This window comes from Malaya genurostris, chromosome 1 (genome assembly GCF_030247185.1).
Source record: "Malaya genurostris strain Urasoe2022 chromosome 1, Malgen_1.1, whole genome shotgun sequence".
Taxonomy (NCBI): domain Eukaryota; kingdom Metazoa; phylum Arthropoda; class Insecta; order Diptera; family Culicidae; genus Malaya; species Malaya genurostris.
This window is the reverse complement of record NC_080570.1, coordinates 48,054,691-48,077,454: the sequence shown is the minus strand read 5'-3', so window position 1 is coordinate 48,077,454 and position 22,764 is coordinate 48,054,691. Positions and strand designations below refer to the sequence as shown.

General features: G+C 36.6%; 1 protein-coding gene across 2 annotated transcripts in view; it reads right to left on the bottom strand.

The window, feature by feature from the left end:
* Positions 1-22,764, bottom strand: part of LOC131438869 (protein similar) — a 403,514-nt gene that overhangs the window by 56,384 nt on the left and 324,366 nt on the right. For both annotated transcript variants that reach the window (XM_058609248.1, XM_058609240.1), the window contains exon 7: positions 5,079-5,731. In XM_058609248.1, coding sequence (XP_058465231.1) covers positions 5,079-5,731 — 653 coding nt within the window. The remainder of the gene's footprint in view (positions 1-5,078; positions 5,732-22,764) is intronic.

Genomic DNA, 22,764 nt, shown 5'->3' with positions numbered 1-22,764 from the left:
TTTTTTAATGTAGAAGACTTTCGAAGTATCACAAAAATTTTCTAGGGGTTACTGATACCAACTGCGTTTCATTAAACTGAAATCTGGTGAACTATTTCAGAACGAAAACTTGTGAAAGATCACGTTAATTTCAACGATTTATTCATTTTCGTTGGTTTGACGTAAAGTCGCCAAAACTAAGTTCAGTTTTTGCCAGATAACCAACCAGCAACTGGCACAATAGAGAAGGCAGCAAGTGATTATAAGTATACTCCCCTACCCAGTGCTTGAGCGGAAGACTAGGTATAGAACGAGAAGACTAGTGTTTGTTGTCCGATGAACAGAAAGGATGTTTGAATATAGGATACCGGTCGTGAGGCGGCTAGGATTTAGACCATGTTCGATGTACGCTACCAAATCCATTCGTCTGTTGGAGCCGTGTCTATCACAAGGCTTAGGGTGGCGAAATGGTAACGCGTATGCATGGAATGCATAAGAACGAAGGCTCGAGTCCTGTCTTTGAGCGTATCTTTTTCCAAAAAATTATCTTTTCTGTGAATTTCTCATTCATTTGGCTTCTCCAATATATGTTTACTTATCTAATTTTAGTTTCTGTTATTTAAATCGAGTGTCTATTTTTTTTACGAAGATTAAATTTATGTTGCGCTTAAGAAGGAAACATCTAAATCAGAACATGAGAATTTTGATGACAATTATTGAAATAAATATTTTTCTTCAAATCTACTTGATTATCTACCAAAAAAGAGCTATATTTTTGAAAGGCGGGGTGGGTAATGTCAGAGACATAACCGGACCAACGTGAATACGGGTAAAACTTATATGCAAAATATTCTGAATACCCAATACATTGAAGTCTTTTTTATGCATACCCCATAACAGAAACCGCATGATTTTGAAAATTCGCATACACTGAAGTCTTTTTTACGCTGTTTTTATATGCGTTTTTTTACGCGGATTTCCGAGGTTACGCCGTTTTTCTTGTTTTGTCTTAGAAATGCATGAAACATCGAGACCTGGAGTTATCCCGAAATTTGTTTAAATCAACTTTTTGACACTGACGCAAAAAAAATCGATTTTATTCAACAATATTTTTTTTACTAAGTGCATTTCTAAGACATTTTTCATCAATAAAATTTTTCGATTTCGGAAATCGAAAAATCAAATTCCAAAAGTTGATTTCTTCAAAAAAATATTGTTTTGGGATTACACCAGATCTGGACGTTTCATGCATTTCTAAGGTACTTGGCATAAACAAAATTTCTCCGCTTTGTGTTTTTTTTTTGCAAATTTCCAAAGTAACTCGATTTTTTTACGCGGATTTCCAAAAAAACGCGATTTTTTTACGTAAAAAGATACCTCAGTGTACGTAACTGTGAAATTTCGAAAAAAAAAACAAAATCAAAAAAAAAACTTTTGTAGTACACCTTTTTGAATACACGAAAATCGTCGATATTTGATAGAAAAATTTGATTTCGATTTCGGATTTTTAAATTTCAAGCTATAACACAAAAATTTCCTATTACCAGAGTCGACTTTTTTATTTTTTCTTAAGATTTTACAAACATTCAACGGTACATGAATATCAAAGTCACTGTACCGAAAAAATCGAAAAAACTGCCTAATTAAAAAAAATGCATAAAAACTGCATTACTTTGTAATATCGCATAAAAATTCACATTATTATGGAAATTCGTGTTAAAAAAACTTTCAGAACTGTAAATTTCCAAAAGGTCACAATAAAATATGGTCTAACAAAACACTTCTGTGTAATTTCAATCTATGTTTTAATGATTCATCAGATATTACAATGCTTTTTATATGACAACTAGTCAATTAATCACTTGACTTGACATAAAACGAACCGAAATGTAGGCAAATGCCGAAATTGTTCGAAAGCGAAAAATTACAAAGAAAATAATTGTCTCATCGTGGCAACCGGCGTTCAAAGCAAATCAGCAGAAAAAATCGTTGGCTTAGTTAATTTTTTTAGTACCAATTTGCCTATTTTGAAAGAAAACATCGTAATTAGTTCATTGGGATTGATTTACTGGTCCCCAAAACAAACCGACTATTTAAGCCGCTTCGATGTTTGACAATGTAGATAAGCAGCAAAAGGAGACAAAAACAAAATCCCAACACAGCGTCGGATAATAACGTAGTAGTTAAGATAGACTTATGACATGTGGTGTGTGTTTGATTTACTGTTTGATGTATTTCCATAGGAATAGGACTATAATTAAATGCTGTGGTGGCCAAGTAAAGCGAAGCGTGCTTGGCCCATCTTATTAATTGGGCTATCTCTTCATGTGTTTTCATACTAAACTGGTAACACAATTTCCCCGTTTAGGAGTTAACTACGGGTTCTAGTCCCATTTCTGCGGTAACATTTTTGCGGTTTTCACCACATAGTTGCATTCGCATGTCATTTTTTACAAACTGGTGTCTCTGTTTATTACAGATTAAGTTTAATGTAGATTGTATTTCCTCCGAACGCACAGAATCAACCGATATCTGTGAAAATTTCATCTTGATATCAAATTTAAACTATTGAACTGTACATTAGGGTGCCAATATTTAGGGGTCATCTCTGATTTCGTAAAGTTCAAAACTGTGTGATTTTACATCCTATTTGATTCACATCAATGGAGCGTCGCAATTCCGCCAATTTACGTGGAAGAACATTCAATATTGTGTCTTAAGTGAAAGTCAATGAAATAAAAATAAATGATTGCGACCGCCGCGCGGCTTGAACCGAGAATCATTGGATCACAAAGTACGTCTGTTAATCGACTGAGCCACGGAAGCACACCTCTGCTTGGCTGGTAAAAGGTGCATTTGAATGCATACAGTCGCACTTGCTATCAGAATGCAAATTACAGGCGAAACCAGTAAAATTCACTGTAATCTAACATTAAGTCATTACAAATGAAAATTTCCGTCAGTTGAAAAATTAGGTCTCTATGAATTACATCGTAGAAATGTAAAATTAATTTTTTTTGTGTGTACCTCAACATCGTCCCAACGTGCAACATTTAACCTGAGAAGCGAGTGACGAAGAATCGATTTATTAAGGATAAGAAGGCTCTATCCTTAACGGAAAATAAACGCCTCTTCTTTGGAGCAACGGTCAGCAACCCATCAATTTCAATGAAAAAAATCTTGGTCAATAATTTTTTTTGGATCGATTAAATAAATCTCTTCGGTATTTAATTTCAAAATTATACTATCATCTTATTTCTAACGACGACAGCGTGACGGTGTTGTTACGTTTGGTTAAAATCATTGTGAATCGATTTTAGTCAACATAGATTCTCGAAACTTTCGTTGTTCAAAGACAAATGAATGAGTAACGAAACGATAGAAAGAATACGATTATGAAGCTACTGTTCTTCTATTATTTACTTCAATGTTTCGTTTAATTCAATTTTAACTCATTAAATCATTAGGCTCAAAAAAAGCTGCAAAAATAGATGCGGATTGATAACAAATTGATAAAAAAGGTATGAATGGTGCTTCACGCCCTGCTATGAATGGTGCTTCACGCCGACTAAAATATATGAGTCGACAATATTTAATTAAATTTAATTTTTTTTAATTTAAACCTTTTTAAAAATTTCCAAAATTATCAAATGATAACAAATTTTGAAAATAAATGAGGATATCAAACAGTCGAAATTATAGATTTTACCTTGCTGGTGATAATTGAAAACTCAAATAAGAACCGCCAACCTCTATTTATTATTATGATCGGAGAGAGTTTTGTGTTATCGAGTTGATGTTGATGCCCATGCATTCGCACTTGCTCACTACCCACAGTGAAGACAAGGAAGACAATTGAACAGGTAGACTACTCGGCAGTACAAACTGAGCAAGCAAAACTTCAAGTGACTAGGTACGGTTATTCAATTGACGATGCATTCTGGGGGCTTCGGTAACAAAAGTAAAATGAATGAGAATGCTGACAGTCAACGGCTATAAATTTCATGTTCATCTAATAATATTCGATTGAAATGAATTTTCACCAATCTGATTCCAGGTTCCAAAAATAACTTTTTAAGTTTGAACAAAACTATCAAACAAACAGGATAAACGTGTCACATGAGTCAATTAGTTCTGATTGTTTCTGTTAATGCATTTCCGTCATGATTATTTAAAAATGCTGGAACCTACATTATTTTCGGAATTTTTGTTGCATTAAAACTCTTTAAAAAATAATTACAAGATTACAAAATTACAGTTCAAATCCCCAAACAACCAGGGAAACGTGTCATTTAAGACAAGTAAATCTGATTCCTAACTGTTTGTACATTTCATACATAACTTCAAAATTTCAATCCCTTTCTTGATTTTATTCAAATCAATTCAACTCTAAAAAGCTACAAAACAAAAAACCCGCCCGACTGGCAACCAACGTTTCGAGATCATGTTCCAGTTTCATCATTCAGTCAGTGTGTGCAAAGTCAGGAGTAGTAGTAGTCTTGCGCTTTTCCATTTTTTCTTCGCCACTGTCGCCGTTCCTACCACCGCCGCAGTTCTGGTGACCGGGGAAAAAAGTAGTTCATCGATTTTTCATCCCTCATCCTAGCAGGGCCCGGGAATTGTGTGGTACGCGGGATGCGAGTAAGAGGGTAGTAGCTTCTGATGTAATCATTAAGGGAGCAAACGGTTCGGATGCTTGATGAAATTCTTGTTCCTCAGGCGGCAGGAGGTGGTGAATCTGTACCGTGGCAGTTTTATAGGTGCAAAGTTTATCAGAATAAATTTGCAAACCTAAATTGGGTTGAGCTGTGCGCTTTTGGTTGGAGTCTTACTTGACTTTAAATATGGTTCTTTCAGGTCAATATTCAGAGTTTATTTATGCATACGTTGATCACTAACCATAAATCAGGTATTTTATATTTGTAAGAAAAAATCAGAAAAGAGACAAATATTAATTAACAACGATTTCCGATCATTTGTTTGTCATCAAAACCAGCAAACATGATAAACGTTTCCCATGCTTAGTTACCATTTCGGTTTCAGAGGATGTGTTTCTGTCATTGAATACAATATAATAAAAAAAACTAAAGTTCACTTACTTGTCAATCCTGGTTCCTCCTCCGAGAACATCAAGAAACCTTTGTTCATATCCTGCGTGCGTGGGGCGAAGATTTTGTCGGTAGCGTATTTCGGTTTGTTGCCGTTGCCGACTGTAGTATTGGTAGTAGTAGTAGTTGGATTTGTTGTTGTTGTTGTTGGAACAGCAGTTCCGGAACCGGATGATGCTGACGGACTGAGGGTTACAAACAGTTTCGCTGTCACCGAGAGCGGTACCTTACGTACGGCAGCAGCGTTTGCTGGCACTTCCTTTTTCGGTACCGAGTTGAAAATGGATGCCGTTACGGAAACTGGACGCGGTACACTACCGGCTGCTGCAGTAACTTTTCGAACGATCTCACCACTATTGTTGGCAGCAGTTCCGAGTACTTTGATCACTTCTACCGCCGATGATAATGGTTTCTTCTCCGCTGCTGTAGATGGAAGCAATGCAGACGGTTCGGTTTCGATTTGATTTTCAGTATTGCTGTGATTGATAATCTGTTTGAGCACTCTATCACTGGTCTTCACGGTGTTGTTCTTGGTCACTTCGTCAACAACTGGTTGCAAAGCAACTGGCGATTCTGCGGTTGACTTCTGTTGACGTGCTTCCAGTTGAGCACACGAGTAAATCTCATCTTTATTCTCCACACCACTGTAAAAATTTCAATTGGGCATTTTTGTAAACTTCATTCACCGGAGGAGCGAGGGAAGCACAACGCGCGGAGGGAAATTCACTTTCCACAGTCGGATTTTTTTTGTGTTTCGGTTTCCCACCGAGTTCCCACGGTGAACTCCCGAAACGAGGCGGGTCGTCGTTCAGAGCCCAGAGCAGGATCGAGACGACAGGCACGCATCGTTTCTTGCGAAATACACGCGTGGAATTGGGTCGGAAAATCAGAGGAAAAGTAAATTAACCGTAACGATGCACTTTTTTCTATCTTCTTTGCATTCAGTCCTTCGGTGAAAACCAGAACCCAGAAGCACTTAGTTGTTCTGTTCGTTTCAATGGCATGACCGAACGCGCGCGCACGTTTTTTTTTCGCGATAAAGGGATTGCTCTTCACAGTCTCTGATTCGGGAACTACTATCGCGGCTAAATTTTTCCATAAATTTTTGTTTTCCTCGCGGGCAACAGTACGCTCCAATAAGCGCGTATGTGTATGTTTGAGTGCATATGTGGTGAAGTTTGTTTTCGTGTGTGGTGCGACATTTCCCGGAAACCTTTTCGCATCAGATTCGGGCAAAGATTTATGAGTAGAAAAAATATACCCATTCAATTTGTAGCAAAGTAAAATCATAGAAAAAACATAGAATAAATTGTGTACAAGATTTTCTATATACTTTGATCGGACTGAAATGACCGAGAAGCTGTGACGGAAGAAATATTAGTCGGAACCAATTTGAACTTGTTTTCCGTTCGACGAACACAAATTGTTATTGATTTCGAAACAAGCAAGTAGTTCGTGGCTGAAAACATCTACGAACCTCAGAAGAAGTCTTACCAAGTGTTTGCGGATAAAAAAAAACGTTCACAGCAAACGTGTATTACAAGACTGATTTTGTCTAGTTAATTTATATAGTTAAAAAATAGCCCAAAAAGGCAGCATACCTAAAGTAAAGAAATAAAAGAACATTGTCATATCATATCGAACTGAGACTAGAATGCCGAATGGTAATGGATAACAGATCACCCAATTAATCGTGTGTCTGACACACAGATGGCGCTATCATTGTCAAATCCATATGACGTTTATGAAGTGTCAACTTTAAAAAGACTACGTGCTAAATTTCATGACATTTCGATAAGTGAGTCAGGCTTTCACCTTAGCCATTTAAGTGAAACTACTTTTGCCATTTTCAAAACAATGAATTCAAATCGTATGTACATTTTTTATAGCTTCTTGACAAAAAAAAATACTGTTCAGCAAAAATTTTATACAAACTCTGCTCCTTCGAAAAGAACAATTTGTTACTGGTTTGCTGAATTAAAACGTTAACGTACAGACACCGATGGCGGTGAACGTTTTGAAGTCCAATTGAGGTGGTTACTCACGAAAACATCAAAAAGGTTCACGAATTGATTATATTTAATCATAAATCCAGATAGCAATGTATTTACAAATATGCATGGAAATTTTACCTATTTACGAAGTGAGTTCAGCGTTCAGTCTCAGTCGATCGAAAACAACAACATTTTGATGATTCAGAGCAGTGGTTGGCCATGTTTACAGGTTTTTTTGCATCCATATGTGACAATGGGAGAAATATGGATCTATTACTTTACCCCGGAATAACATAAGTGCACTGCAACAGGTGTATCACGCCCGAAGCGTAAGACACTTTTATTGTAGGATAGACACGGTATAATCTTCATCGGCTTCTTGGGAAAGGAAAAACAAACAATTGCGAGTGCAATATGGGAACAACATCATATCGTATAAATTCGGAAAATCGTTTTGTTTTTAACATTTTCTTGTAGTTTAAGATTTCAACAATATTTTTCGAGAAAATAAAATAAACGCGGTTTTCTGAAAACCATTTTTTCAAAGTCCCTGATGACGATCCTGCAAAATCTCCTGAACCAATTCTTTTCAAACTCGGAACATACTTTCTTGGTATAAAATGTCTCCCCCATACGTTTTTTAATTTTTCCATTATCATATTATGGGAGTTTTTCGCCTCGATATAGGCGGAAAGTTTAGCGTAAGATCGCATTTTTTGCTTAAATATGCAACGAAATGTTAAAAAGGAAAATAATATTTTGAAAACGACGGAGGGGGAGAAATAACTCGTACTTTAAGTAAATTTAAGAACATTTTTGATATCAGACAATTCTACGCCGAGTTATCGTGTTCACCGCGTAACGTGATTCTTAAAAAAGGTTTTGGAGAATGCTCTGTTACCGCCTTATTTTTCAATATTAATGTACGAAAATTTAGCTAAATATCGTCTAAATTATGCTTTATAATGTAAAAAAGTAAGATAAATTTACTTAAGTTGTTTCTCCGAAAAAATACAAAAAAAAACAAATTATCCCCTACTTCCCCTTAAAGGTTTTATGAAAATGACTTCGAAGGGTCTTCCCTGGTTCAGTACAGATGAGTTACACAGACTTACAAATGTTGAACTATTAGATGTAATGCCACATGAAATTATAAACAAATCTCAGCAAAAAACGATGAAATCTTCAATTGAATCTATTCACTCTTTAGTAAATTAGTATATAAGTTCCTTCCCCCCCATTACATATTAAGAGTAGGTTTCATATTTTGCCATGTTTAAACTTAACAAACCGGAATTTTCGCGTCGATATGTGACAATTGATGAAACATGGATATCACAGGTCATTCAAAACAATGCAAAACTACATTAATCGAACTTTGACTCCCACATCCACCGTATTCGCTAGGTTTGGCTCTTAGTGACTACCGGCTAAGAAATTTCGCACGAATGAAGAGGTTATCTTTGAAGATGAGGCCTATTTTGAGGAAAAAGATAAATCGTTCTACAAAAGTGGTATTGGAATGTTAGAGCGGTGTTGGAATGATTGCGTTGCTCTTGATGGAGATTACGTTGGAGAATAAAGTTAATTTTGAACTAAAAAAATCGTGTTCTATTTGTTAGCCCCGGGACTTTTCAGCCCATGTGTTATGATCACACTTTTGTTTAACCCGGCGAACGACCAAAATTAGGTTAAAGCCGGGTATAAATAAACGATATAAAAAAACACTTTTGCTTCAGCACACTTTCATACTGTGCAGTTCAACTTAGTGTGCAATAATAAGCAAAATATGTAAAAAATTGAACAAAAAAGTCACCACTTGTGACTGAACCCTCTATTTAAATAGTAACAATGTTAAAAATGAATCCTAATCTAATAAGTGATATACATTATAAAAAAAACAATAGAAATTTCACGACAGTCTAATCTCAAAGTCAAAGACAAAAACCAAACGGATTGGGATCGGCTTGGTTGCAGTTTTTATCGTAAGATGGTAGTAACCCAGTCGAAGCATCGATTAGCAAATTTAATTAACACTTCAATACTATATATCAGCGTATTATTTATGAGAAAATAGTAGAGTTGTATTATGATCTCATACTCAATTGTTCATTTCTTCAAAAGTTATTTGCAATTTATAATTGGTCGGATTCAACAAGCAATTAGGTCCCTGAAGAAACCTCCTGGCCGTTTGACAACGACCCTCGTAAACATACCTAATTATTGAGTATCTCGCTGTCAGTTGGTAAGTCAGTCAGTCAGCCAGAGCTTCATTTCGCCGGATGAAAAACGCAACTGGCTTTGGTTTGGTTTTGTCGGGGGCAGCAGCAAACACACCATAAACCGGCGCAAGACTATTTTTAGCGGAAATTGCTCTTATATTTTATTTTAATTTGGATTCCGCTGCTGCACTGCTCTTTCGCACAGATGATCAGAGGCGGTAAATACCGTGCCGGCTATGCAAACGTTTTGGTAGTAAAATATTGCTACTGTTACTGCTTCAAGCCGCTGTTGTTGAAACGAGATTACCCCTCGTCGTTATGAATGGAGGGAACTCATTAGTGCTGTGGTAATGATTATTGATAACGGCTGCAATCGCCCGGATGACATCACAGGACATCCATCCATCGATCGAAAGCCGGCGATCGGTTGGTCAAACACTTGTCGCGTGCGTGCTTCTTTCAACCGCTTTTTGCTTTCTTCACGTAAAACACGCGCAAGTTGTCGTCCACTCATAAATCTTCCACTTGCAACTGTCAGTGGAAATAAACCCCTCGAACGCTTCGCTTTTCGGCTATCTCGTTTTTGTGTCTTCCACGGGGGAGATTATACCGAACGAAAATTAAAAATCCGTTTATTTTTATCAGCATCGGGAATGTTCCGAAGCATACAAATTAAGACTGCGTTCGGGAAGAGCCCAAGTGTACCGCAAAACAATCGTGTTTTCATTTCTTCTATCTCTCGATTGAACTGCGGTGAACTGGGACCGTGTGTCGCACGAGGCATGGAGCATTTGGGAGCTAGGTGTACGATCTGTTTCAATCCAAACCCCGGACGCAGATGCTCATTCTCCCTCTCTCTCTCGCTCTCTGGGGAGTTGTTTTTATTTTCGAGGTATTTTTGAAGAAGAAAAAAAAACGATAATCAGAATGGCCACCACTGCTAGCCGATCGACCGTATGCATTGGGAAGAGGTGAAAGGTACTCACTAGCGGAAGGGTGGCTCTCGTAATCAGCATCTACTGAGTATCAAAGAGAACGAAAGAGAGCAATATTGGATTATGTAATTTCGGGTTTATCAGCTTTCTTAGCCGTGTACTCTCGGAACAGCAGCTTTGTTGAATGGGACATCGGGTTTACAACCAACTGGATTATCTAAGCCGACTGGATTAGATTAGGTAAGCGTTATTAAGTAATTGCGTGTTGTTAGTGGCAATGTCGCCTCAATACGTGATCACTTTAACAATTCGTTACTTTTCACAGTTTTGTATGACTTTGAAGAAATTGATTATTAATTCCTTGGCATTTTAGGGCATTTTTTAAGAACTCTATCCGCAACTGTCTGTTGTAAAATGTAGCAAAAAACTCGGATCATAGGTTATGCAACAAAAACAAGAGGTCTGCAGCAAGCTGGACACGTAGCACTAATCCCTAAAGAAAAATTTAACAAAATCATGCTCAGCATAGTTTCTACGAGTAAAAGCCAAATTTGAAGCACTAAAACTGTTTGACTGTATGGTGACGATCCAAGCTTCGAAATCTAGCCAGAAAATAGAGAAGTATTGAAAGATTTCCTCACGAATCAGTAAGAAAGTGATAAAAAAGTTCATAAACAAATCTAATGAACAGAACATATTTGTGATTCCACAATCAATTATTTTACCACCATTGCAAACTCGTCTTAGACCGAGAAACAAAGTTTTGGTAAGCTTGTTTCGGGTTACTTAGAATTTAAGATATAGTTTTTATAATTCGGTTCAGGCTACTGTATAGTTTGTGATAAATGTAGAATTATAATTCACATTTTTCACTCCTACATAAAAGTTTTTGACGAGAACCGGTAATCTGTTTTTGAAGGTCCTTTAAAAAATGTAATTGTTATAGGACATGGGCTGAAAAGTCCTGGACCTAACACATAGATGGCGCAAATGTTTTTATTGCAGTCACCTTTTTTTTGTTAATACTAACTTTTAAAAGACAGCTGTTAAAAGTTTGTGATTTATTGTGTTAACTGTGACGCTACTTATTTTATTTTTTCTGAACAATGAATCAAAAACAATTTCGTTTCCTAATTTTACACTGGTTCTCGATGGGAAAAATACCGTTCAAGCGAAGTAATGGCTGCAAAAGTGTTATGGAGACTTCGCTCCATTAGATATAACGTTGATTTGCTGACTTCAAAGGTGGTCGTAGAGACACCGATGCTGCAGAACGCAGTGGACGTCCAATAACAACAGAAAACATAGAAAGAAATCCACAAAACCATTTCGATGATGATTCTGAGCAGCATGAATTGAACTTCGAATTGCTACCGCATCCACCGTATTCGCCAGATTTGGCTCCCAGTGACTACTGGCTGTTCGCAGATCTGAAAAAAAAATTCTCGCCGGTAACAAATTTCGCACGAATGAAGAGCTTATCGCCGAAACTGAGGCCTATTTTGAACGGCGCTGGAAAGATTGCGATGCTCTTGATGGAGATTACGTTGATGAATAAAGTTAATTTTGAACAAAAAAAATCGTGTTCTCTTTGTTAGGCCCGGGACTTTTCAGCCTATGTGTTAACATATTTCATAATGTATAGCATTTAAATTCAGTTTCTTTGAAGAAGACACAACCCAATAGCATTGAAACGTCGTGTGTTAAAAGTAAAATTTTCGTTTTGATCCACTATTGACCGATAAATCACTGAATAACTCAACTTTATAGAGTTGAGAAAACAACAACATGCTCATTATATTGACCTAAACCAATATCAAATTGGATTTAAAGCAACAAAACAACACGCACTACTCGGAATAATCATTGAGAGATAAAATAGATGATCATGAAAATAATTATTATTTCATTATTATTCGTTTATTTATTTTCGGCTTTAACCGTTTGGTCACTCGTCAAGGTGATGAAAATGATTCGCGACCTCCGAAAAACTACAACATGGATGGCTTTTACCGTATCGCAACTCTTCACACGATTCAATCAGTGCCATCAAAGAGAAACGGATATCATCTCAGCAACAAAAAAACCGGCTTGGTTCATGGTTGCGGGAGCGAATTTCTCTCGATATCCCGTCTGAGCATCACGGGTTAACACGCTGCTGTGGGGATTCGCTCTGAAGCAACAAACGGTCGCTCATTCTCGTTCTGCGATCCGATTCTATACGGGCAGTGGATAATTGCGATAGAATCATTTTACTATTGTGTGGCTTCACAATCGCTACATGAACAATATTGGCACATGCTTATGTATGTTGCATTATAATTGCAGTATAATTTAATTGATATTTTCCTAATTCAAAAAAACAATGATTTGATTGCTGCGAAGATTTATGAGAAAAGAATAAATCATATGGCGAAGAAAACTCTGTAGAAAGGATTTTGTGTTTGATAGTAATTTCTCTTTTAAATATTATAGGTTGCCGCTTATTCTATGTGCATATAACCTTTGTGTAATTTGTGTCTTTGAAAATGTCTGTGAAGGCTCCACACAAGGGTTTTGAAATATTACAACCTAGTATGAGAATCGTCAAGTCGAATCATCGATTCGATTTTCTGCGATAATTGTCAACTTGCGATTTTCTCTTGATCAATTCCACACAGCGCCGATCATTGCAAAACTGTACCTATGTAGAAAAATTCTCTCACGGTTCATGCATTGAGAGGAAGCGAGTCCTTGTTGCATGATCTACCAGAATGATGACGTTGTATACAATGTAGAGAAATATCGAACCGCTCTCTGCCAAATTATCGGCAATCAGAGATGTCCATCTCCTCTGTGTGACGAAGAGCCAGCAAAATTTCTCTCCTCGCACTGACAACTTCAACAAGAGCTCTTCTCTTTCACATATATACACCACTGTTGTATAAAGTGTGCACGCATCATGAGTGCGCGTGTATATTTCCTTTTACCTCCACCATTGAATCGCACCAAAGTGCTAGAGCAGAGCTATCAAATTCTCTGAGGTGGATGTAGATACTTTCACAGAGGTGTACATGCCGGTGAGCACTCTGATGTATGGTTTGCCTAGAAGGAGCGTGGGGCACGCAAAATCAGCAAATAAAACAATTTATCGTTGAATTTTCGTTTTTCCTTGCAAGTTTTTCATAGCAAGGCCAGATCTACTTTCTGTTAATTGAATTCAGTGTTCGCTCACCATCACGCGCCAGTGATCACTTGGGTGTATTTAGGCGAGAGCATGAGAGCGATTCATGCGATGAGAATGTGGTTCTCTCGCATCAGCTTCTTTCAACACAAGCACGCACTCAAAGTCTGTCTAATGGACACTGAGAAGAAGTGCGCTTTCCTTTTTGCGTGGAGCACACCAAATGTATCCGCTGTGTAGAAATGAAACTTACGCACTGAAACTTAAGTATATCAAAGAAATGGCTTTGTTTCTCTGGATTTCTATACTGTAAATTAGAAGTAGTAAAGTTAATTACTAAGTTGTAACCGACCATTAGACGTTTTATACAGTTAAAATGCTTGTTTAGTCGAAGCATAACCTTACATCGAAAAGCTACCTCATGATATTTTCTGTTTTTTCTTTTTTTCCCAGCAAACGACAACTGCCAAACTTGCATAGCAGAAACATCTTACGAAAAGATAGTGTTAGTGATAAAACTTTTGTTTAGAAAAGTCTTGAATATTTAAAAAAGGAAGAGGGGCGTTTTGGCCAACAGGAACGCTTTATAATAATTTCCCCAATATTGTTTTCTAACAAATGAACTTTATCAGGACTATAAACATAAAAATGATAATTCCAAATGAGTTCACACATCGGTTTGTGACATTTATTTCTAATGCCCATCATGATTTTCTAACGGTCAATTAATCAAACCTGTTCGGAAAATTTTCAATTTCTTTTTTCTAGAGAATACCAACTGTTTGAAACAGTAACATATCAATACTATAATTTAGAAGTAGTAACAACAGTCAAGGAACTATGGAAGATAATATGTATACTGTAAAATTTTCAATGAATTATGGTGTTGAAATGGTTCATTCGGGCACCTGATCGGATAGGGAGAGTGGAATTGCCACCGGACAGAAAAGGTAAATGCAAACAAAAATGTATGCTTTCCCATCGTATTCAGCGACGAAAAAAAAGCGCTACCGACATCGCCTGCTTCCTGGTCACACTACAAACGCAGGTAGACAAGCAATAATTCTAGCAAATTTTTCATTCCGATGTTGAAAATAGCTGCAGCTGAATGATAATTATGCTTCGATAGTTGGATAATCAGTACTGTACTGGTTGGGAAGCTAACCGCACTTTTCAAAAGTTTGCTATTGAAAATAAGAAATATCCATCTAGTGGCATTCGTTGTTACTGAACGTTAGAACGACTTTCAGCCTCTGGAAATTAAGTAAATCATTTTTAAAGACAATTAATTATAGTCAGCTTTCGGTACCCGCTTACAATATTTTACGAAACTATTAATAAAGTTCGTCAAAATATCCGCAAAAACCAAGAAAAATTAGTACTTCTATGAGATAATGTAACAAATAACATCGTCCTGGGAAACCTGGGTGTTCATAATGTCATATCAAACCATTAACTATTTTCTTCCTACAACAAGAAGTTTGTTTAAAACAAAAACGAATCTAGCCACGAGTAATTCCGTAGTGGCCCATCAGTGCCGAATCACAAGTTCAGGGTCGGGCCATTCTCCGTCGTCGGTTGGTCGCAAGTCGCTCTAGGAGAGGACAGAGAACCGAACCAAACCGCATCGTCACACATCAACGAGACGAATTGAAAACAATTAAATCCGTTATGTAACCACAAATGCGCGGCGCAAGCACACGAGTGTCTAGGAGAAAGAGTGCGAGTGAGATGACGAGATCTCCCCCTCCCGGTCGAGTTGGATAAATTCCGAGCGGATTCTTTGCGACAGGCACGAAAACACCACACAGAAAATCGATTCGAATACGCAAATTATGTGACTGTGCTGAATTTCGGTGACGTAGGCAAAACACCTAAATCGGTCGACGTTTTCGGATGACAGCTAGCGGAACTTTTATACGCGGTAAACAATCGAATGAAAGCTGAAATTTAGGATTTTCTTTTCCTGATCAACTTCCATGAATGGCATAAAACTTTTCGGGATATTCAATTCTGAGGGGTCGTCCGAAAATTGCCAATTCTGTTTTGTTTGTCTGTGAATAACATTTCGGGCTCGGGCTCAGTAGGATATTGAAAACAGTGTCGGATTACCGAGAAATTAATTTAGCACTTCGTCATTAGTGTAAGCTATGCTGGTGTGGGAAACATTCTGTCACTTGATTCTTTCAGCTTAGAAGTATTTTTCGTTGATTAATAGGTTGATAAATCATTGGAATTCGACCAAATAAAGATTATGTCGACAGGACTAATCGGACCAAAATATCGATGGTTTTCATTACTTCAAAATAGATCACGAAGCAACGGGATTCCTAAACAGATGTAACGTGTAAACTATCCTTAACTAGCCAATTGAGGACGACGAGGAACGCGTCATAATCATACAGTTTCGGTTTCCATTTCGTCACAGCGGATAATCCAATTTGAGTGTATAGTCAATAATATGCACGAATGACTGTCACCTTGTTCGCAGCAATTTAGAAGTTCTACTGACCGACCTACCCCCTCCCCACATTCACAACAGAACTGTCTAGTTATGAACTGTGAAAGCAAAATCTCGACTCACAAATCGCTGAATCTGAAGCGAACTGAAGACGACGCCCCCTTGTCCAATAAAAGTCCCGAACCCGACAGAGACGAACGGCAACGGGTACTACTAATACACACTTCAGTCTGTTTAATTCCGGGACCAATTTAAAGCAATCTACTGATAGCTAGATAGCCGCTGTTTGCATTTCTGCGGGCTGTCAAAGTCGAACTGCTGTTCAGCTGTTGGTCATCTTCGAATCACGGTTTCTCGAAAAAGTGAAAAAAATATCGGGGAAACTGTCGCGTCGCGCTGAGTATTGAAGTGACGTTCGAAACTCTCGACGTACGACACTTTGGTGAGCTACGCGAGGGAAGAGCGCTTGGCGCGGACGAAAGCAGAGGAATCTTAACTTTGATTGTGAGGCAATTAAACAAAGCGTACGATTGAACGTGGTCGATAAAGCATTTTGGCAAGGCTCTTACGGTGGCAACTTTTTTGTTTTTTTTTTGCTAGCTAACAGCAGCGCTCGTGAGAAGTACGAGAATTGTTTCCACGGAACGAAAATTTCCGTGACGTTAAATGAGCGTTTGAATTGGTCGCTTGACTCGACGAAAAAGAGTCGTAAAAGTTTGCAAATGGGATTTGATGGAATGGTGAGCCCCGATGAAATGAGTCCCGGGGGATTTGGAAAAGTAATTGTGCGGGTAGGAATTTCAAACGTTAAATTCGATTGTCGCTTGAAATTATGCATCTAACAGAAAGTAAATGAAATGCCAAGAGCTTCTTCGGCGAGCTGTTGAACATTTTATAAGAATCGAATACGTACATTATGCCAAACGAAACGAATTTTTTGTTCTATTCAAAAGATAATATAAACTGAGTGTGAAACCGACCCGATGAGAATCGTAAAATTATCTTTTAGCAGCCGTCACCTCTCACGAATATGTCATCTAGTCATCTAAATCAAGAAGAGGTATTACGAAAGTCACTTTAGATAATCAACAGCTGAACATATTGCCTTGTAATCAGAAATCCCTTACGTCATTTCTGTCGTTCAAGTAAAAAAACATACAAAGTGTTTCGAAAAGTAGCTCCTAACTTTGGATGCGTTGCTGCTCATTCTGCTAGTCTGTATTGCTGTCAGCGTGTGTACGCCATTTGTTTTGTTTACGTATCAAAATGATTATTTTGAACATTCGTTTTTCCGTTTGTACGTTGTATGCAAAATGTCGCGAAATAAATTTGAAACCAAAACAGAAAATTCTGCACTTACTCTTGGTGCACTAGAAAGGATGTCCCCTCTTCAATCAGATTGCGAAAAAAGGTAATGTTCACCCGGCAAGGGTAAATCGAAATATCATAGAAAAGCTCGGTAAAAAATGCTCCCTCAAGAATTTACCGAGTAAACCCGAGCTCAACAACCCCAATTTGAACCAAAGCGTTGTGGAACTGTTTTACAACAAAACCAATCTGCCTCTACTCACGATTCACGCGAAGAAGTTCAGGACTACACAAAAAAAAGTAATGAAATTTACACGACAAGTAAATCAGTAGTTTTTCGTAACCATGTTTTTTTCAACTGCACAGCAAAAAATGATTAAATTTACCGGTGACGTACATCCGTATATGACTCAAATTATAAGAACGAAATTCGTAAAACGACTGAATTTTACAATAATGATTTACATAAGTGTCGAACATACACTACTTTCAAAGCAGACGAGTAAATTTACATGCTTCAACACTTAAATATATGTCAAAATGCATTAAATATGAATTAGATCTACTGTAGAAATGAGTCATTTTTGACGCTGGTATATGTCGGTCTTAGAAGACGTAAATTTCCATGATATTTTCTAGGTGTGTGGGTGTCACTCGTATTCCAAAACTATTGCACGAAACAGCACGTTCGATATCTCTCTATGGTTGGAACTGCAATCGAAAATATTCGTTGTTATTTAAAAAAGTTATTTACAACTAAAAGTGCAAAAAAGAAACGAAAATCGAAAAATGGCCGCCATTTTGTTTTTTCTTGGTGGAAATTTTTCCTCCTAGTTCCGACCATAACCTATTCGATACAAAATATGAGACTGTTTTGCTTATTGCCTTCCGATGATTGGTTTGTACGAAATGATGACACCCTGCGAACAATCGAACGAATTTGAGCAACTTTTTTCAAAGCCGCCATGTTGAAAAAATAAAAATGAATTTTTTTTCTATTAACTTTAATACACGTACTTTTATCAATAAAAAGTGTAAATTTCAAATTCACGTTTTTGGAGGAACTTGGCCTTCAGTCGATGAGTAAGCTAAGGTGTTACAGACAGAAGAAAAAAACTTTAAAAACAAAATAAACCACTGGTACGTACTTCTATTCGATCGGATTGCTTTCTGAGCCGTGTTTCATCTAATCCAAAGTTGGCAACACGACTTCTGATTGGAACATGGTTGTGGATTCGAATCTCGTCTGCGAGGTAATGTTTTCGCAAATCTTCATTTTTACCATTTCATTTATCAGTCATATTGCAGGTTGGATTTCGTTCGATACTTATGAAAGATAACAAATGAATTATTGGTTTTATTTCATTTTTACTCGTAAATTGAGTAGTTGCCGTTAGAAAAACTACAGTGAAGAGATGAAAGATACTTTTAATTTTTCGGTGAACGATCACAATTAGTTTAAAATAGCGGTTAAATAATAAACAATTAAATCTATAGTTTCATTTATAAAGCGAAACCATCCACAAACCAAACCGAAATTTCAGGTTATGAAATTTGTAGTAATGTAAATAACACTTGAAGCTCGTATTCAGAAGAGAAATAGTTAAAAAATAATCTACCGAATGGAACTCGGGGATTCAAGAGACAAAATTACTAAAACAAATTCTGAATCTAGCACAATTGCGAGCTAAAAAGTCAGTACGGTAATGAATCCATGGATTTTTTTTTATTTTCCTTGGAAGCATCACTTATTTGAAAATGATGCCAGTTAATGACACAGTTTTTAAACTATATTGCCAATAAATTTACCTCCCTATCTCGTCGGACCTCATTTTCACTGACTACCAATGATAGACTCGGGGTGTCACCGAGTCTTCTAAGCGCTATAGTTTTAATCATGATATCAAGCTGCCAAACTAAAAAATGAACAGATTGGAAAAATACTAGGAATATCGTTTTTTAAAATTTATATCGTTTCTGCACTAGGAAGTTATATAGAGTGGTGTTCACAAGACACTCCGAATGCAAACCTTGTCTGACAATGGAATATATGTAAATATAGAATCGAGTTTTATATGGCCACGACACAATGAGATCCCAATCAGATGTAAACCAAGATATTCTGATGAGTTAGTTGAAAAAAATTTCTGATTTGGCAAACAATTCTCAGCTGCGGACAAATAGCTTTAGTTTTCAGCTCTAGGAACTTAGTACTGGATGATGCAAGGAAGAGGGCCCGAAAGAAACTTGAACCTCCCAATTGTGCTCAATTTCACTCGGTTTAAGCTGAGATCAAACTAAAAAATAGTGGATAAGTGACTCGGGATGCTACACTGACGAAGAGATAGTGAAATAATGTAAAACCGTAAAAGTAAACAGCGCCCAAGGATGAAGCGAGTTATCTAAAACCAAATGCGTATTTTGATAAATTAAATGTTTTATTTCATCGAAACAATATCGAGATCAGTTAATTTTTACGTTGAAATATCTAGTGATTCGATGTTTAGCAGACTACAGCACATTGTGTGAAGCAGATTTTATATTCTTCCCATAATTTCAAGGATTTAAAAATAAATTTACATTCAAATACAAATGTGTAATTTTTCATGATCCAAAAAACTAACTATATCAAATCATAATTCTAAGAAATTCACTTAAAAAGTTGAATCCAGTAATATGTCACAAACCGCAGAAGATTGGTCATCTTTCAAAATGTTTGAATTCATTTGAAACGAACATTGCATTGAGGCGGAGGCGGGGTCGATCGAACTTCGGAACACGATTAGATTCATATGCGAAAGAATTGATCAACAATATTCAAATATCTGAGTTCGGGAATCTCATTATTTGCTTGGATATATCTGTCTGCCTTGGAATTAGGCTTAGAATCGCCAAACGCGGAAACACACGGAAAAAGGCTGATTTAAGGAATAGCGGAAATGACAACTTGTGAAAATTTACCACAAAAACGTATCCGGAGAAATCGTTTGCTAAATAAATCAACTTAACTCCTAAAAGCATACTGATGCATACCGCCAACCCGCAAGAACAAATCCAAGAAAAAAGTGTGTTTCTTCTGCAGCTTTTGTGTTTTTTAGTTATTTATTGAAAATAACATTTCAACTAAACGTTGATAACGGGCGAGAGCTGTCAACAGTATTGTATAAAAATATATATAAAAACTCGAGGAACGGTACAAAGATCTGCCCTAGAGTATAATAAAATTTTTTAAAATAGCTTTGAAAACGTTCAAGGAAGTCATTAAAAATTGGATAGCGTCTGTAAAAGGCTAAAAATATACCAAACTCCATTACAATGTACTATTTCGGACAAATGATCGCATTATTCAGACCAAGAATAAAAACCATTGTGCGAGGAAATTAATCTCTTTTAGACAGCTATTTATGACATGATGACGTGATAACGTCACCCGAGCAAGGCATGATATCACATGGAAAATTCCATGATATTATGCTTCGATGATTAATATTGATACTGTTAATAACCAAGAAGGTCAACAGTGAAATATCAAAATCAAAGGTAGAAAATGTCTTTTAAGCTGATATTATGTTATTAAAACATCTAACAAATTATTGAAAACTAAAACCATCATTTGATGCCAGCTGGTAAACAAATTAACTGAAATCATTTGAAGTCGACATCGTAATATGTTTTCGATTTGTTCTCCTATCGTTATGTGACATCGATTCGGGTCGCACAATTACTCCCCATTTATTTTCAACACTCCCACAGAAAATTGAATGCCTCTTCACACAGTGTCCGGGTGGATTTTTTAGGCAACAATAGATCGAACATTGATGACGCATCCAATTTCTGATACTCATGTGTAACCATAAAAGTTTATTTGAATACTTTTGTGGATGAACTGAGATGTCCATTATTTCGATAAAGTTAAGCTATTTGAAACATCAAGTAAACCTCTAAATGATCAAATCTGCATCGGCCAGAAAAAAGTCGAAAACATGTTTTCGTTCGGCACGTCAGTAAAGACATTGCACTCCGTTGCAAAATTAAAAGCAAATAGCAGAAACTTTACGTCTGCTTAGCGGTTCAAATTGAACTGCCGAGTTTTGCATAAGGCAGTTCAATTTGAGCTGCTCTTTACTGATGAGTCAAAGACGAAATGTAGAAATTGTCAAAAATGGTTAAGTGCCCTTTGTCTAACACCTAAATGACTGCAAAACATCCAATCTGCGCAATAGGACAGATTCATGGACAATGTTTTTCTGAACGAACATTTGGGAATGTAACAGTTGAGCAGTTCCAGAAATAGACATCAGAGCTAGTCATCAGACTTCACTGGCTTGGATTTAGATTAAACTTTGTACACGTCTTCAGTATGACAAACAATTTGTTTTGCATGGATGGAGAGGCCAATTCGACTCAAGACTGACTTTTAGAAAGGGAATACTGCAAATTGTACTAAAATGTGGACGAAGAAAAATTTGCAGCAAATAGATTGGATAATGTAGAATAAATATACACCGAAAATAAGTTAAATTACATTTTTTTCTTAATTGGAACCCGAAAAATAAATTCTACTCTACTTTTATTTCAATAATCTACATAAAATGTTGAAATTAAGTTGATAACAAAACGAACATTTTTTCGAAAGTACATATAAAATCGCCAATAACTTGTTAAACTGAGTAATACAATAAAACTGTGAATTTAATATCGAAATATCTCTAGAACAAGAAAAGCTACTAGAGCAAATCCATTGCTTTTTTTTCTGTAAAATCGCATTCCAATGTTTCGATTGCTATTTTTCGTTGAAAACTTGAAGTTTTCCCAATATCTATAAATTTTTTTCCTGATAGATTCTTTATTTCGCAAAAGACATTCATCAAATTACGTCATATGTTGGATTGAATAACTGGTAGAACATAAAAATATTGCAGAATGAATTCAAGATGTGATTCTAATTTTGTTTTCGGTTTATTTCCAAATTCTTTAAGAAACATTGAACTTTTTTCTTCATTGTGTTTTTTTAGAATGCTCGATCGATTCCCAGCAATATTTTTCGAGTCGCTACAATTAGAAGAAAGGGTACGAAAAAATACATTCGTCTTTAAAAAACTTGTGTCGACTTGGTCGCTTCCTCCGTGCAAAACAAATGTATGACAATCATACTGAAATCGTGAACGAAGTTTCATCGCAATTAGAACAAGTCGATTTTGATTTTACTCCCTTTTTCTGCTGGAATCGCTCAGCTATTCTGATTAAAAAAAACGAACAATGTGAATATCCTTCTGTCTATGAATCTATGAATCCAGATTATTTGGAAATATTGAAACTAGATTTCCAGAACTTCAAAACGCTACACACAAAAAATATAAGAATTTTGCAGGTGACCTAATGCCTCATATGATAGAATTCACCAATTTATCAAATGACGGAAAATAGCATTTGTTATGACTTAATGTTAGATTAGCATGAATTTTACTGGTTTCGACTGTAATGTGCATTCGGCTAGCGGGTGCGATTGTATGAATTTAAATGCACGTTTCACCAGCCAAACAGATGTGTGCTTCTGTGGTTCAGTCGATTAACAGACGTACTTTGGGATCCAA